Source organism: Charadrius vociferus, unplaced genomic scaffold, assembly GCF_000708025.1.
Source record: "Charadrius vociferus isolate BGI_N301 unplaced genomic scaffold, ASM70802v2 scaffold553, whole genome shotgun sequence".
NCBI lineage: Eukaryota > Metazoa > Chordata > Aves > Charadriiformes > Charadriidae > Charadrius > Charadrius vociferus.
Window position 1 is genome coordinate 34,120 of NW_009647688.1, and position 16,987 is coordinate 51,106.

The window sequence follows — 16,987 nt, forward strand, 5'->3', positions numbered from 1 at the left end:
CCCCCCAAGTAGCTACTCCTTCATTCACTATTGCACTATAGTAGGGCCGCGTAAATTAACACGAGGGAAAATGATGTTGCGTGAGTTTTTATAGTTTAATGCATCCAACATTCCATTTTAGAAAGCAAAGACCATAAACAATGGGTTTGCTTCTATGTCTGGGTAACGTACAACAGCTCCATAATCAATAATAGAAAATGTTACTGAAAGGCCCAATAGACCTCAAAGAGATAATGTGAATCGGCCATTAACAGTAAGTCATTATAGAACTTATTAAGTGAAGCCTTGGGGCTGTCATAGAGCCTAAAGGTTGACATAAATTTTTTATACACGTTGAACTTTGCTAAATGTGCTTGCATTTGATTAATGATGACTTTCTTCAGTACGCTAATAAGAAGAAGGAAAATATGAGCTCGGGCTGCAGCAGGGAGAGTAGCCTCCTGGAAGGAAGGCCGTCTTTGGCAGCGGGGGAACAATGGGGCTTTCTAAAGACGCCCTGCCAAGTACGAGGGAGTTTATTACTCCCCAAAAAATTGCTCCTTACCACCCAGGGATAGGGCACCGAGCACAGCGTGCCAACACAGAAAGCCAGTTCTGTAGGCATGGAAGTGAAAGCATCGTAGCTCCAAAACAAGAACAAAAAAATGCACCCCCCTGGCCGCCTTTAGACCTCCATATGTCCCAAAGAACAATACAGAAGCGCTTCATATTTATAAAGCAGCTCCGTGAGAGGAGTGGTCTGTCTGCAGGGCCTGCTGGTGACAGAGCTGGAGGAAATTTGCCTTGGCAGCCAAAGCAGTGAGTCATGGCCTCATGGAATGATTTAGGTTGGAAAAGAAGACAACAACAGCAAAATAAACCCTTCACTTGCAGAAAGGCCTGGAGAACAGCATATGGGTTCAGTCAATTAAAATAAACATGTTTTTCACTTGTTTAAAGAAAAGAAAAAAAAACCAAAGGCAAGCAATCAGTAACCTCCATCCAAAGCAGCCACAAAGTCTATGTCTCTTTCACTAACCACCAACAATGCTAGGCATGTCTTAAAATTCAGGGGATAGCTTTAAAAATCTACAGACTAATTTTTTTTTTCTCTTTCTAGTTTTTAAACCTGTTAAAGGTCAAACTATTAAGCTTTGGTTTTGATTTATTTTAAAAGAGTACCCCTGTAATCAAGAGTCTAACAAACGGCCCCAGCCAAGAGGACTCGAGAGAGATCTTCTCCTAGACTTACGTAGATAAGTAAATATAAAAGGAAAAAGAAATGCAGAAAATGAGAGATGGGTCTATTCCTTCTCCCCTTCTGGCAGGGTGGGGTGGAAGATGATCTTTTATTCCTCGTCACTACCGGCTGTGAATTTGCCACTCTAAAGCAGATTCTCCCCCAGCCATGGAGCGCTTGGCCCACCAGCCTGGTTGGTGGTTTGGCTGTTGCTGTTCCTCATGCAGTTATAAGCTACTGCAAATGGACTAAACAAGTTCTAAAATGAAAAGGAAAAAAACATCAGGTTTTGCATTTGGCAGTTAGAGAACTCACAAGGACTTTGATAACCTCAGGTTTAATCCCCTGACCCAGTTAATATTTAATTATTTATAGAACACAAATTGGCTTCAACGGAGAGTCTGAAAGACTCTTGAAAAGGAGACTTCTGTGACCTGGAAAGAGGTCTTAGAGTCACACACAGTACAAGCAAGTCTCCCCCTCTTTGGGCATCCGTGTTCTCTTTCTTTCCATGGAGAAACCTGAAATGCTGCCTGTGCTGCGCAGACACAACCCACCACCTCGCTCCAGGAGACGGGAGGTCGCGGACATCGGCAAAACCCATTGCGCGTATGCACACATGAAGTTACCGTGTCGTACGTGGCAAAGCTGCTGTCTGTGCCTGAGGTCGTAGCTTCGGCACTTCCTCTGCTGTGAGAAGGCAGAAGACCGAATTTTGGAAGCCGGGCTTGCAGTTACTAAGGGAGGGAGTGACAAATGCAGAGCTGAAGCTGGTGAGCGGGCAAGGCCCAGGGCTTTGTGCAGAGCCACGAGAAGCACGTCTTTCAAGTGACTACAAATCTAAAAATCTCAATTGAGAAGAGCTCAGAGTTGGTAAAAATTGTTCTTCTTGTGACTCGGGTATTCATGGCCAGCCCAGCTTGGTCAGTCCAGGATTTGAAACAGCCTTCCTTATCAAATGCTGTGATTAGTGATATTGAATAATAGAACATTTGTTCACTATGCCTGGGCATGGAACTGGGTCAAACTGGTCGATCCCCAGTCTCAGCCCAAATCAGTGAAAACAATAGCAAGGACCTGCATCTAATCCTGACAAACTCACTCATTCCCTTACACAAGCCATTCCTTTTTATTGTGGTTTTGTTTTGTTTGTTGGTTTTTCTTTTTTTTTTTTTTTTTTAAACAGAATGTAATTCTGGTGCTGATTGTTCAGCTTTGGTTACAGTAGCTCCGTATTTCAATCAGTCACCAAAGTGGAAACCTGCACAGTGTCCACCTAGATTTTTGTTTACGGAGTCTTTCAGTAAAAGCACGTAATTCTGGGGATTCTGCTGGATGGGGAAGTCATAAAAGAATTCCGGGCTTTTGGGTCGCAGAAAGCCAAGGCTGCCTCTTTAGGAGCCTGATTTAAATTCCCTTTCTTCACTTTTTCCTTATGCTTATCAGCACCAACGTTGTAAAATTCAGCATTTTATTTTGTTGGTCAGTCAACAATATGGAGCCAAGAAAACATGCAAATTATCTAAAAGCTTTTCCCATCTGGGGCCGTATCGGTTTCTGAGGCATGATCACGTAAATGTTGGTGGCAAGCTTGCAAGCTTGTACTCCTTGACACAGTATCAAGAACTGCTTGACATAATGGCAAGAACATGACAGAGGCAACCTAAAAAATCCCAAACAAACCCTCCCCTTCCACATCAGTGTAAGTTTTAAGAGTTCCCTTAGCAACCGGCACTGAACTTGCATACCTAATTGCTTCTTCCCAGTGAGGAGAGGAGTCGTGTACAAAAGCACTATAGGCGAGACGGGAGGCACCTCAACCTTGCTCGGATGGAAGATCTTCTGGCGGTCAGCAGATAGCCAAGGAGCTGCGTATTTTTGCCAACAGGAGCACATACCTGTGCCCACCTCACAAAATAAACATCACTCCTGGCTAATGTCACACTGTCGGTTACTGAGGGTATTTGGAGGGGTTTTGTTGTGTCCCCCCTCCAAAGGACGTCTCAGGCAGGACTTACAAGAGGCCAAAACATCATCTGCACTTAGTACTGTCCCTTACCTTACCTGGCTCAGGCGTGGTGATCCTCCTTCTAATTAGGGTTTGTCTTCAAACCCGCTGAAGTTGTAATTAGTCTTTCAGTTGCCTTCCATGGCTGTGAGGCTCAGTCCTGCCCCGGGCTCGCTGGGGAAGCGCGAGAGACTACGCTATAGCGACTGGTGCGAGGAAATCCCTTCCCCAGGTGCCGAAATCCTCGGGAGCACTGCGACAAACGCCAACCCCAGCCCACCGTCTTCGCTGCTTTGTGTCGGGGACTGCCCTGCGCTGGTTCTTACCCTCTCCCAGCACAAACCCGAGACTCCAGCGACCGCCGCTGTGAAGTTTAATGCGAATAAACGTCCTGTTGTGGTGCCAAAACACGCTGTTCGCTGGGGGTGCTGCAGATGAGACGTAATGAGTAAAATTCCCAGCACTTCAGAGGTAGCGTTGGCTGAGATTAGCAAGACTAACTCAATAAAGCACTACGATAATTGCATATTCGCTGGGAACGGGAAAAATAATCAAATGAAAAAGGACAAAACCAGCAGGGAAAGAAAATTTATTTCCAAGCATCTACGAGAGTGCTACAAACAATAGAGACTAAAACTCAAAGCATTTAAAACTATTAAAAAATGTAGTTGACAACGTCCTTCTTAAAAATTAAACATAAAAATGTAGAAAATGCAGTTATTAATTCTAAAACTTGCTCAATAGTGAAATAAACCCAGATAGCATCAATGAGGATGGAGTCCTACAGATGACTGTCTTTTACTTTATTTCCACTTGTTAATTTGTAAATTGATACTCATTTCGTTTTTTAATGTTTATTTAAATTTATAATGGAGAAATGTGCAAATCTAGCAAAATATTCTTTGGATTATAAACAGAGAAAAATCAACAACCAAAGAAATTTGAACCAAGTTAATAATAAACTATAGAATTATATAGAATGCATACAGCTATAATAAAGTGAAATATTACAATAAACATTGTAGAGCAAATCTGCTGATTGAGCAAACTCTGCCTTATAAAACATAGGGATATAATGGGACAAGTGAATATGTTATGAATATAGAGCGGAAACATCATTCGTAATTTTAACGAGTTAAATTTTAATCTAACTACATATACGGGGGTCTTCAGAAAAGCAATACACCGACAAATCAGATTTCCTCTCAGATCAAGCAGTTTGGTACCTGACTGCAAATGAAGGACAGGGTCTGTAAAAGGAACGGTAGAAAAATGTATATCATTTCTATTTATTGCCTCTTCCCATATTGCAGCTGCTGATCTCTGACCCTAAACAGCAAACTATATTAAATTTAGCAGAAGTACAGCTGTACACTGATGCTGAAAATGTTGATGCGCGGAACATATTCCAATCCCTTGCTCATTCTGAACTAATATAAAAAAAGTTATAGATCATTTTTCGATTAAAAACATACATTACAAAGAACAACTCCGAAAGCACTCTGTATTTCTGTCATCACAAATTAAAATGTCTTCCTATCAGTAGACGATGCTATTCTACTGTGGTAAACGGGGGGGGTGGGAATCAAAAGGAAAAAAAAAAAAAAAGAAGTAAGTGCCAGAATCTTAATTACTACTCAGGTAAGGTAATTGTCAGGTAGAACAGTCTTTAGGGAACTTACAGCTAAACTGGGTCAGATTTAAGTCTCTAGAACCCGCAGAAGCTTAGCACAGATACGGAAACTCGCAAGCCTGGAGTAAATTGTAAGTACAGAGTACTCCTGTCCACTTATAAAGTCAGTTCTGAAACCTCTGGAATTTCTAAGATATAAGATAAATGCATATTACATGGGAAATATTGAAAAGTATTACACCTAATTTAATCCAGAAAACACAGTAGTATTATATGAAGATTATTACCGTGTTCTGGGAGCAGCCACAAGCTGTAGATAGAGAGGGTACAAAATGTTCACCAGACATTACATTTTTTTAAATCTAAAAAACATTTTTAAAATGTACTTGATTTTTAAATAATCACTTAACAAGGCAACAAACCAACTACAAACACATAATAAATAAGGCTATTAAAAGGTCACAATTGTAGTAAATTAGTCAGAACTATAAATGGGACATTAGAAACACTATGTTTTTCCTTATATGCTTAATAACCAGAACAAGAATTAAAAAAGAATCAGTTTATTTCAAAGTCTGCTTCTTATATTGAAGCACATATTAAAGCAACAGTACAATGTTCATAAAATATAAGTGTGATGCTGTAACATTTCTTACATGTCAGAATACTGATATTTGTATGTATACTAAAATAAGAATTTTAAAATTGTACAAATAGATACATTAAAAATGACATAGAAATAGGGCGCCTCCCACTGCAACAAGACAGAGTTTTTATATCTGGCACGTATTAGTTCAAGATGAAAGTATAAGCAAAAAGATTTACAAGAATCAGCAGTAACAAGTTTGATGCTCAAGAGACATAATAATTGTACATTGTACTGTACATACATCATATGGGTTTAAGCTGGCTGAATATTATATAGTTCAAGTTTAAAAATGCACTACCATATAGAGTGTCCATAGTTTAAGGCGAAATTACAGCTCAGAACTGTTATCTTTTCTAATTTGTGGAAGCTTCTTTGACATAAAAGATTTAGATGTTCATAATACATAAAAGATTTCCCTTATCTGTAGGTTCGCTTTTAGCATTTTCCTTCATTTAAATATTTTGTATTTCTTAAGTGGGTTTTTTCCTCTAGTGAAGTTGGCAGCCAACTTCTATATTTGCCTTTTGTAGGAAAAGGTACTTCACAGTATTTACCACTTTTATGTCCTTTTTTATCAAAGGAATCCTCTCTGTCAAACTTAAATGTTTAAATGAGATTTTTCTTGATTTTTAAAAAAATACCTGCTTACATTTCTTCTGGATTCTTCAGAACACGGGACACAGTTCTTAAGGCCAAATCTTAAACTCTACTGTTAAGAATCGTCATCGAAAGTGTCTTTGGAGCCATACAAGTCTGCAAGTTTCTTAAATCGAGGTCCCCAGTTTTGTAGATAGTCGTAGTCCAAATCAGAATCTGTTGTCGCTGACTCTAGCGAGCTAAGTGAACCAGCCACTGAGCCTCTCCCTTCGTAGCCATAGATCTGAATAGAGTCATAAGGAGGAGCAGTCGGATCGTTATCGGCCTCCTGTATTCTTGTGTTGATGAAATCATCAACATCAACGCTATTAGGAGCCGGCCGCAGCCCGGGTCTCGGCATGTACTGATACTCAGGTTTTATGTCTTTACGAGGAATAAATCCATTGATGCCATCGGGGTTCTGCAAAGTAGCTATGTCAAAAGCTTCAGTGTCTTCCTCTCCTCCGCCTTCATCATCATAAGTAATAATGTTCTCTCGGACATCTTCTTCTTCAAAAACGATCAGAGGTTCTTTTTTCTGCCTTTTCAGTGTTACAAACAACACTACAATGACTACAGGGAGAAAAAAAACAGGCGAGTTAGACTGCACTCAAGCAGTAGCTGCTTTATAAACAGATTATTGCATTCACCGAAACCTCAGCTTTTGTGCTGCAGTTCATCACGTATTGTTGCTAACATCAGCATTTTTAGCATACCTAGCGAGGTAAAAGCATTGGTGTTTGTTCACAGGACTGAACATACTGATTTGGGGGTTTCTCTTTGTGCTGAATGGCACTGCTCTTTCCAATTGCTCATTACTGAACGACTACTTCATTTGTGGGCTCCCAGTGCTGCAGGAAGGCTGTGGCACCGCCTTCCAGCAGCCCCATCACATGTATACCTGCATCAAACCAAAGATCAAGCTTTACTCTCTCCCGTACGCCCAAAGCTGAACTCTAATTCCATATTTCATTTCCATGAAAATGGAATTTTTCTTAAGCAACGCCTCAAAAAACATGCCTCTGTGGTTGTCTTCCTTCGCACTTCAAGTTTCTACAAAATAACTTTAAAATACATGAGAAAAGAAAGGCTATAAATTACTGTGGGCAAATGAAAACATTTTGTATAAATATTTTCAAATCATCAGGAAATGCTTTACAGCACTGTCTTAAAAGCAGGTCTTCCGAGCCATTCGTTTGTCTTCACTATGAGAGGAGTTGGAGGGAAATAGCTGTCAGGAGCCATTAATCCTGGCTGACCTCAATAAGGAACCTGTCATCCAGGGAAGATCACAAAACTTAAAACTGTATGTCGTGACCTCCTTTAAACAGTGTCCCCGATTAACCGATACCAGGCCGCAAAAGGACATTCTCTGAGCACATCTAGACAAATTCATCGGGGTTTGCTCTTGTGGTTATCATATATTGCATTTCAGCCAGGCAAATTAGTACCGCCTATAAAAATAAAAACTAAGAAATTAAGACTCATTTATCCACCTCGGAGCTGAAGGCAAGGTTAATTTTTGAAGACAAGCAAGTGAAGAGAAACAAGCAAAGAACTTTTTTACCTAACAAAATCACAATGCAAGCCAGAATGGCAATTAAAGCTCCAGTGCTTAATCCAGCATTGAGGATGTAGGCTTCGGCGTTGCAGGAGAGCAAGGAGCCGTTGCTGTCGCAGCCGCAGACCCGAATGGTGAGGGTGTTGGTGCTGCTCATAGGGGGGACTCCACCATCACTTATTACGATAGGAAGAAGGTATAAATCTTGCTTCTGGCGACTAAATCCTTCACGTCTAACAAGAACACTTGCTGTGTTATCTGTTTAAAGAAGGGAGGGAGTCATGGTTATCTTTTCCACAGAGTCATCCTCTTAGTAAATATCGAAAAAATATATCTTGCTACAATTGCTCTGAATTTTCAGATGCTTTAGCATTATTTGCCCAATAAACCAGGACAACGTATCACCTTCCTAATGACCCAAGAGCAATTACAGTATGGTTTTTCATTCATACAGTACCAGACTTCCCTGGACAGCCTCTTCTAATGCATGATAATCCTTTCGGTGAAGAAATTTTTCTTATTTCCAATCTAAACCTCCTCTGGTGCAACTTGAGGCCATTTCCCCTTGTCCTATCGCCTATGGCCTCCCTTTCAGGGAGCTGTAGAGAGTGAGAAGGTCTCCCCTCAGCCTCCTCTTCTCCAGGCTGAACACCCCCAGGTTCCCTCATACACGTGCTGTGTGTTAGCAGATTTGAGCCTCAGTGTTGACCTGTTTCAGTAGGAAACACTAAAGTAAGCAGTATTTCATCAGAACCTGGGTTTCACCCATACTCCCAAAGTCAGAATTCAGAAAGCTTGACCATACGCGTACAGTATGTCTGGGCACGTTTTGAATTGCGTGGAAGAGTTAAAAGCGCTGCTCTAACACCATTTCCCGTTGTTCTGACTGAGCGGTTGCCTGCCATGGGCCTCCTGGCGCAGGAGGTGGAATCCAAGCTGCCATCTCAGCACAGAAGGTCGTTTTGGACAGCCCTTCATGCTTCCTGAGGGAAAGGCATTTGGAAGGGAAGCGTGTGACATGAAAGGCCGGGACAAGAAGGCCAGCGCTTCCCGCTCCCGGCCACCACGGACAAAGGCGAGGAAACACCAACAGCGTTTCTTTGCTGTGCTCCTTGTTTCTCAGTTCGCAGACTGAACCAAAGTTTATAAAATTGTAAACATCCTGAAGTAAAGAAAATGAAACAATCATATCCGTGGCTTTCAGAGCTTCAAAAACCAGTTCAGGATGAGGATTTACTTCACACAACCTTTTCTGCTTTGCCACGTTCTTTATTTTTCACTTTTTAATGGAAAGAAGAAAAAAATAAAAGACTGGTTCTTTTATCTACTAAGGGAGGGCTATTCACCTCCAACGGTACCCATTTTACTGTTGCCTCGGGGTACTGCAGAAGATTAATCATTTTCCTGTTGAAGAGTCAGCATAAATTCCAGCATTTAATAATGCAAATCATAAAACCTCTCTTAATGATCTAATCACTGCTATTTCCATGAAAGTTTGTGAATAAATTATACCAAAGGAGAAGTATTCTTGCCTTATATTAACCGCCCATGCGGGCAGTACCCCTGATGTCAGACAAGGTCTGAAATTGTCCCCAGATTTGGTGGACGCAGATCAATTTATGGGATGAGAAGGATGTTTGCACTAGGGCTCTGCTTATCTGACTCTCCCACTAGGAACGTCTGCAGATCACACCGGAAAGGAGGAAATTTTTTAGGACTGTCCTAGATAGGACCTGTCTGTCACACGCCAAATTAATTCATCTCCCCGCATCTACACCTCTCCTGCCAGGCCCACCACACCTGATTCCCAGTGCGGTCACCTCGGCGTGACAGAACTGTAGGCTTTCTGATACTGACGTCTCACAAAAATAACGTCTGGATAGAAAACAACTTGCTAACTTCTCCTTTATGTGGTGGTCATATTTGCTAAGAACAGAGAAGCTGATAAAGATCTGATTATTTATTGCTTGTGGGTTTTGGAGGTGCTCTTTGTCTCTTTTCAGGGCCTTTCTAACCTCCTGAAGGTTTACATGCCACATTTGCCCAGCTAGGCTTTGAAGCACAATTTTTTAAAGGACCTTAGTGACATCGGTGTCTGTGTGATAGGAATCTTATGTTAGGACTTCAAGTTAATGGGCTCGTAACAATTTGGTATAAATAGAAACGTAACATCTAATATCTATTAACCTACCAACTGATACTTGAACTAATATATATTGATATAGAATAAAACTATTCCACAGGGTTCTCTAAAATGCATTTAATAATTCATTTCCTCAATATGAGAACAAAGATCTGCTCTATTAAATGAAAGATCACAGTAGGACAGATTATTCCTGTGGCAAAAAAATACGAACATTAATAGTGAGCTGAGCTACAACTGCCTAGAGGCTGCAAAGGCAATACGGAAGGAAACACAGGCGATATCATACATTAGTATATTTAGTCTGTTGGCTACGCGTTTTTTAGTTATGTAATATCACGTTGGATTTTTCTTGGATTTTGGCAGCTTAAATAGTATTCCTAACTAGAAATAAGAAACGGATGGCAAATTATTCAGTTATTATACAGACTGGCCAATTCCACTGCAGTTGATTACATTACGCTAAGGCTGAATCTGATCCAAGGGTGGATTTATCTGGTGTAACTTGAAGTGATTTGTAGTTTAATATAATTTTTTTAAAAAGAAAATTCCAATCAATATGCCTGGCTAAAGTTTAAAAAGGACTACCATATATCAACCCTAAAAGGCCTTTTTTTAAACTTTTTTTCTGTTTATGTTCACTTCTCACATTTAGAAGAAACATAATATCCATAAAAGGAAAAAAACTCTTTTACCTAGATAAAAGATAACATATAATCCCAGCTAATATTCTCGTCCTTGCTTTTTCATTATTTTCAAGTCCCAGGAGTACAACTATAATCCAGGTATAATGGCATTTTTTAAGCCAAGAAACAGAAGTTAAATGTCAATACCAGCTTAAAACTATCACTTAACACATATGGGAGGTACTTGACTGACAGTCTTAACGAACACAATGGGGGTTAACACAGGACAGAAGGAAGAAAATAGCCATCTCAACACCATCCAGAAAAATACACACGCTCTCATTTTTCCAGCTATTATTGTCCGGGATATCCAATATCCAAACGTGTTGTAAGTGAAGATTACCTATACTCTCCATGAAATCGTCACAATTACTTTATGGTGATCTTTAGAGTGAACTTCCTCACTTTGATTTTTGTCTTTTTCTCTGGTGGTCTTCTTGATGGTTTTCCAATTTTTCCTCTACCTACAGGCAAATGCAGCTTAGCTTTGGGGGGCTTGTTAACACATATATTGTGGAAGGAGCCTTCTAGATTAAAGCAGCTGACTGCAGCGTGTGGGAGGTGTCCCTGCCCAGGGCAGGGGGGTTGGCACTAGATGATCTTTTAGGTCCCTTCCAACTCAAACTGCTCTATGAGCCTATACGAGAATGTGAGTGCTGATTCAGCAAGAAAACTAACCAATTTCAGGTGCCCAGTCGTCTAAAATCGTTACCGGGCAGTGGCAATTGCTGTGGATAACCCATGGCAAAATCCCATAACTTTATTGTTCACCGGTTTCAAAATGCCGTGATTAAAAGCTCTGAAATCGAGAGCCAGTGGACATGTTTCTAATAAAAAAGTGGATTTTAGTCACTCACAGATTTAATTTCAGCCTTTGTAAAGCCCTAATTTATGTCTCTGAGAACATTGCTCCACCTCGCCTTTGCCGTCGCGGTGTCATTCGCCCTTGCGCAGCACGGCGAAGCGAGGCGCTCGCAACCCTTCCAGCAACGTTGGGTAGGTGCCAGGCCCCCCCACGAGGGGAGCGAGCCCAAGGAAGGGGCATGTCAGTTTGGGATTAAAAACAAGAAATCCATTCGCTAAAAATCCCTCTCTCTGCTGTGAAGTGTCATGAGCCTCTCCTGCTCTTTTGAAGCTCTGACTTCAGTGGGAGTAAAATTGAGCAGAGCCTGGGCAAACACAGGGCTGTTTATTTACGTGCTATAATGTAAGTAAACAGCACAAAAGTAATTCAGCGTTTTATCACAGCATGTGATAAGCCATTATCTCATGTTTTCTATGGAAGATAGTCTCAGCTGAAAAACGTGGTAACACAGTGGGCTATTAATAGGATGTAGAATGTGATTACGTTTTTTGGATTACTGCAATATGTGATTACTTTTAGGAGTTGGTAGAAAGAAACTCTATTAAATGATAATTATAGGACTGTATTCACTTTAAAGTTCTGTAATAGACCCAAACATTGCAGTTTTCATTAACTGTTCTCCACAGTTAATAAAGCCATTTTTCTTTAAAACTAGCAATTCCCTCTGAAAGCCATGGCGTGGTATATAGACTACTCAGATTTACAACTGAAAAAAGAAATTTTAAATGATCATGTAAATTATTTGACTTGCGAACAGTAACACACTCACAGAATTTTTTTTATATGGAAGTACATAGAATTTTAACTTCTTTACCTTGCTCTCTACTATAACTTATTTAAAAAAACAAACACAGAAATAGTTAAATCAACAACATCACTGCACTGAGGATTATGTAAATAGGAGGGAAAGATGGATTGGATGGAAATGGATGGATGTCCTTACACTATTCATTTCCTAAACACGAATTATACAGGGACAAGTCAATCCTCAAATACTGTCTTGTTGAAATAACCTTTTGTAGTATTGTCAGCTACAGTCACTACATTCAACTGACATAATCATTTCCATTACAAAACATTTTTATCTGGGTGCATTCATCATTAAAAAAAAAGCATGATTTGCTGCATATGGAAATGAAGGATTAATGGAATTGGCTGGAGTCAGGAACCATAATACCCCTTGCCTGCAGCTGTATCAAAGGTATCTCAATTTTGACCTATGCTTCCTCTGTTAGATTATAAAATCTAATCCATTTTCAGCTTGATGTGGTGACCATAAAATACCTTCTAAAGAGAACCTTGGCCTCAGGGTCTCAAGCAAAGAATACATTTTTATTTACTTCTCTATAAAAATACATTCATCAATTTTTCAAAAATTGTGTTTTACTACTTTAAAGAGAATAAATATCTGCCCCCTCCACTGAATCCTTTATGAACTGTACAAGTGTCAAGCACCAGGCAACAGTGTTACTTTGATCCCTCAAGAATAACAGAAATTTTGGTTGGGAACTCTGATGATAATTACCCTCACTTCAGATGCGATAGAGATACAAAGCATACCACAACATAACACTTGAGAGAAAGAAGTTGTTACTGAAATCATGTATCTGGATTACGTTGCCTTTTGTACTTCTGGCAATCTGGAAGAAGTCCTTTGGATTTATTATTTAAAGCAGTTCAACAGAGTTCTACATTTCAGAAAACAGCCAAGTTTTCCTTCAAACATTAAAGCTTGCTAATTAAAACCAATTTCTCAGAAGCTGAAGCAGTTTTTTCCCTGTACAGGAAAATAACAAATGAACGCTGAAGTAGAATATCATATTGATTATCATTAAATAAATAGAATAAATATTTATAATGGCTGAGAATAAATATTTATAATGCTGAATATGTCTTTTTTCTGCTTTCCCCCCCCGGCTTCCTCAAACTCTGGCAAGTTAGGTTCACTGATGCTATTATGTTAGATGATCAAATAAGATTTGATGTTCACCTATGCCTGGGGTTTCTTTTGCCTACAAATTTCTTACATCTTAACATCAATCTGAATGCAAGGCTAAACTATATTTCGTGAAGAGAAAATTGGCAAAGGGATCAGGGTACCCATATCCTGAGATTCGCTCAATCTGGGTAAGTTTCACAACAGAAATCCATGTAGGTATTTCCGACACAGGGTTCACGTGGCAGTCATTTTTCCCATTAGGAATCTAGTCCACGTCTCTCATGATCCATAATTTAAAAAACTAGCAAGCAGAGAAAGGTGAACAAAGACAAGCAACCCAACAATTTTCCTGCCTCAGCTAATTTTAGCTTAGCAAGTGAGTTTTCTCTAAACCAAGGAGATCTGCCAATTACATTTAGGGAAAGATTTTGTCAATGTTTTTTACCCTCTTCCTGGGAGATAAAATGGCAGTGGATTTTCCATGTAGGGTGGTATTATGTGATTTAAAATACGCATTCAAGAAAATAAAAGTGCGTTAACAAACATTACATTATTCCAAGAACATCCCCGTATTTCAGCTGTATTTTTCCTGCTTTCCTCCCCTAAATCTCTGGAAAACAGACGCTCTGTCAGAGTTAATGAAAATGCTGTTGCATAACATTATGTTGGCCATTAGTTTTCCTTTGTCATTTCTTTGGACACTAGTGTAGAGGGAATCTTCACACAAACCTCTGTTGTCTCTGAGTGTAAAATTTGGATTATGAATAATTTCAGGTGGTAAACTGAAGATAAATCTTGGTCCATTGGCCGAGTCATCCTTGTCATCAGCACTAATTGTAATAAATTGCTGTAAGAGAAAAGTACTCTGTAAACAAACAGCTCCTTCTCTGGTTACATCACATATAGACAGCGTTCTGAGAAATCCCTTGAATACAAAGAATTTCGATATAGCAGAACCCCCCCAGATACCTCAACAAATGTATGCTATTATAAACACAGCGCACACTCAAAACTAGAGCAGGCAATCTTTATTTGCTATTACATTTAACCAACGCAGAATTATAGATGGAAGAGTGTACACCTATATATACATTCATGTATACAAATATGTGCTAATGATAACTTAGTAGACTAAATAAAATTATGCAGAACATTCAGCAGCTCAGAGGGAGTTAGCGCAACGTCCTACCTCCAAAAGGGCAGATAACGTGTAGAGCATTATTTCTACATGATACTAACCCCTCTTCCTCACAGATAGTTCAGGGGTAAATCTGTAGGCTAAACCCTCCAAGCACTGTACTGTGATTCTTCCCGTGAGATGCTGAGTATGTCTCTAATATCCAAAACTGGCTCCCAACTGGGAAAGCTGCTGCCAAACAGCTTCATCACCCACGTGATGGTGGATACCCACAGTATGGTCTCACTCAATGTGCAAAGTACTGTTATCTATAACCCTTGATAGCAATTCCAAATAAAAAAAAACAGGAAAAGCGCCCTTCTGTGTGCTTTAGGAATTTTGGTCAAAATTTCAAAACAAACATTCATTTACTACAACTCATTTGAGCTGCCAACACCAAACAGGGCTACTGCCCTGAAGAAAGGAATTCCCGCGCAGGGAAGGCGGTGGGCACAGTCATACCTGATTGCTTCGAGCATTCTCGCAGACAAACGCTTCATAGGCTGCTGCAAATTTTGGAGCGTTGTCATTGACATCAACAACCTTAATTGCAACTGGAACTTTGGCTTCCTGGTGTTGTTTGTCTATGGGAATAAGCAAAAGCAAAATGAACTTGAAGTAGGAAAACCCCTCAAAATAAAGAAGATCCCAGCTGTATCCGGGTAAACATTAAATAGGCTAAAGTATTTCTATTAAAATTTACTGCAGCTTATCAAACTGGGACAATTAGAAGACTACAGAATTTATACCATTGATTATGAAATATCTCAGTGTAATACTTACGGACTTCAACTGCAAAGACAGAGATATTATGCCAAGCAATTTCTTCCCTATCCAAAGCTTTTATTGTCTTGATATTGCCATCTTCTGCATTAATCATAAAATATCTTTCAAGGTCAGTGTGACGATCAATTGAATATCTAAAGAAGATTGAAAGTCAGTAATTAGATAAAAGAAGGATTTACCAGTTTCATGCATCCAAATTTGTTCTAGATGGTTGTTATTTTTAAATAAACTTAAGTAATATGCTTATTGTTACCCTTAACACCATTGTCACAGAGACGATATGCGGTTCTTTTAAAAGGAGATTCACCTGGCTGGTTTCTACTTTTGGAAAAAATATTACCTCAGAATGTTTGTAGTAAGTGAAAATTATTGTTCTTTGAAGTCTCTGTATTAAAGCCCCAAAATATTCTTTATTTTCTTCTCTTATAAAACATGATAAAAATATCTACTGAGATATTTATACTTTCTTCTGTTCCGTGTTAATCATGAAGATCTTTTAAGTCTTCTGATCTTTGGATTACTCAGAATGTTAATTGATTGTACCAGATTATTAAATATTATCCATTATCTACACATTTGTACAGCTTTATACAGCTCCGATTTTCCTATCTTTACCTTGCAAGTCTTTGAAACATTAACTATACCCACAAAACAGAGTTTCATAATTTAATCTACACCAAAAACATGACGAACAAAAATAAACGAATAGAAGACTACCCAATGTAACTGCAGAAAGTAGGGAAGTATATGTGCTTGTCATTAACAATTAATACTTAACAATTACCCAACATAATCTCTGATCTATTGCGTAGACTTCTATCATCATTTGAGAAGAAACATGCTGTGATGAGAGCGTAGGATATTTCATAGCAAATATAATTTAGAATAGAGGAGCCTAACACAGATTTCCTGAAGTATGTTTTAGGTAGACACACCTATGGTTTGCTTTCTTGGTGATAAGGGCTTTGAGAAACTAGTAGCTCATGAAACAAGACATAAAAACAACACTGTATAGTTAAAGTTATTAATATTCTGGGTGAATTTAGAATATTACTATGCTAGATCTATCACACTATCTTAATCACTTGCATAACAATTCTAAAAGTTAATGCTTAGGAAGCAAGCGTTTGCTCTAATGAAGCGTACCTTATAGCACTGTTTGCAGCATCGGGGTCTTTGGCATGTACTTTTCCAACCACGGTACCAGATGCTGCGTTTTCTTGTACTTCAAAAATATAACTTGGCTTTAAAAATACAGGTGGCTCATCAGCATCTTCCACTGATATCTTCACCGTCACCGTGTCCTTGAATGGCCCATTGCTGATGAACTTCGGATCAATATGTACATTGGCTGCCTCGACCTTCAGACTGTAGGACTTTTTGGTTTCAAAATCTAAGAGCTGTGAGAAACAAGAAGACAACGCATTCCACAGTTAGGAAGACTAGAGTGTCAAAGCAGTAAGCAGTCCCCTAGTATTCAATGACATAGAACAAATGTGAGCATCTCTCAACAAGCTTGGACTGAAATGTGTGTATTTAAAAACATAAAGACTCAAATGGAAGGAGCTACATTCTATGTATGGAGCAGCATAGGAAGGCACTCAAAATCAGAGAATCACAGAATCTCCTGGATTGGAAAAGACCTGTAAGATCATCAAGTCCAATCTTTAACCTAACACTGACAA

General features: G+C 39.3%; 1 protein-coding gene across 1 annotated transcript in view; it reads right to left on the reverse strand.

Annotated features, from left to right (window-relative positions):
• Positions 1-3,808: 3,808 nt before the first annotated feature.
• Positions 3,809-16,987, reverse strand: part of CDH11 (cadherin 11, type 2, OB-cadherin (osteoblast)) — a 42,103-nt gene continuing 28,924 nt past the window's right edge. Inside the window, exons 7-12 of the mRNA XM_009881371.1 lie at positions 16,449-16,702; positions 15,300-15,436; positions 14,979-15,100; positions 14,069-14,186; positions 7,713-7,964; positions 3,809-6,718 (exon numbers count right to left, since the gene is read on the reverse strand). Of these exons, the coding sequence (XP_009879673.1) occupies positions 6,222-6,718; positions 7,713-7,964; positions 14,069-14,186; positions 14,979-15,100; positions 15,300-15,436; positions 16,449-16,702 (1,380 nt within the window). The 3' untranslated portion in view covers positions 3,809-6,221. The remainder of the gene's footprint in view (positions 6,719-7,712; positions 7,965-14,068; positions 14,187-14,978; positions 15,101-15,299; positions 15,437-16,448; positions 16,703-16,987) is intronic.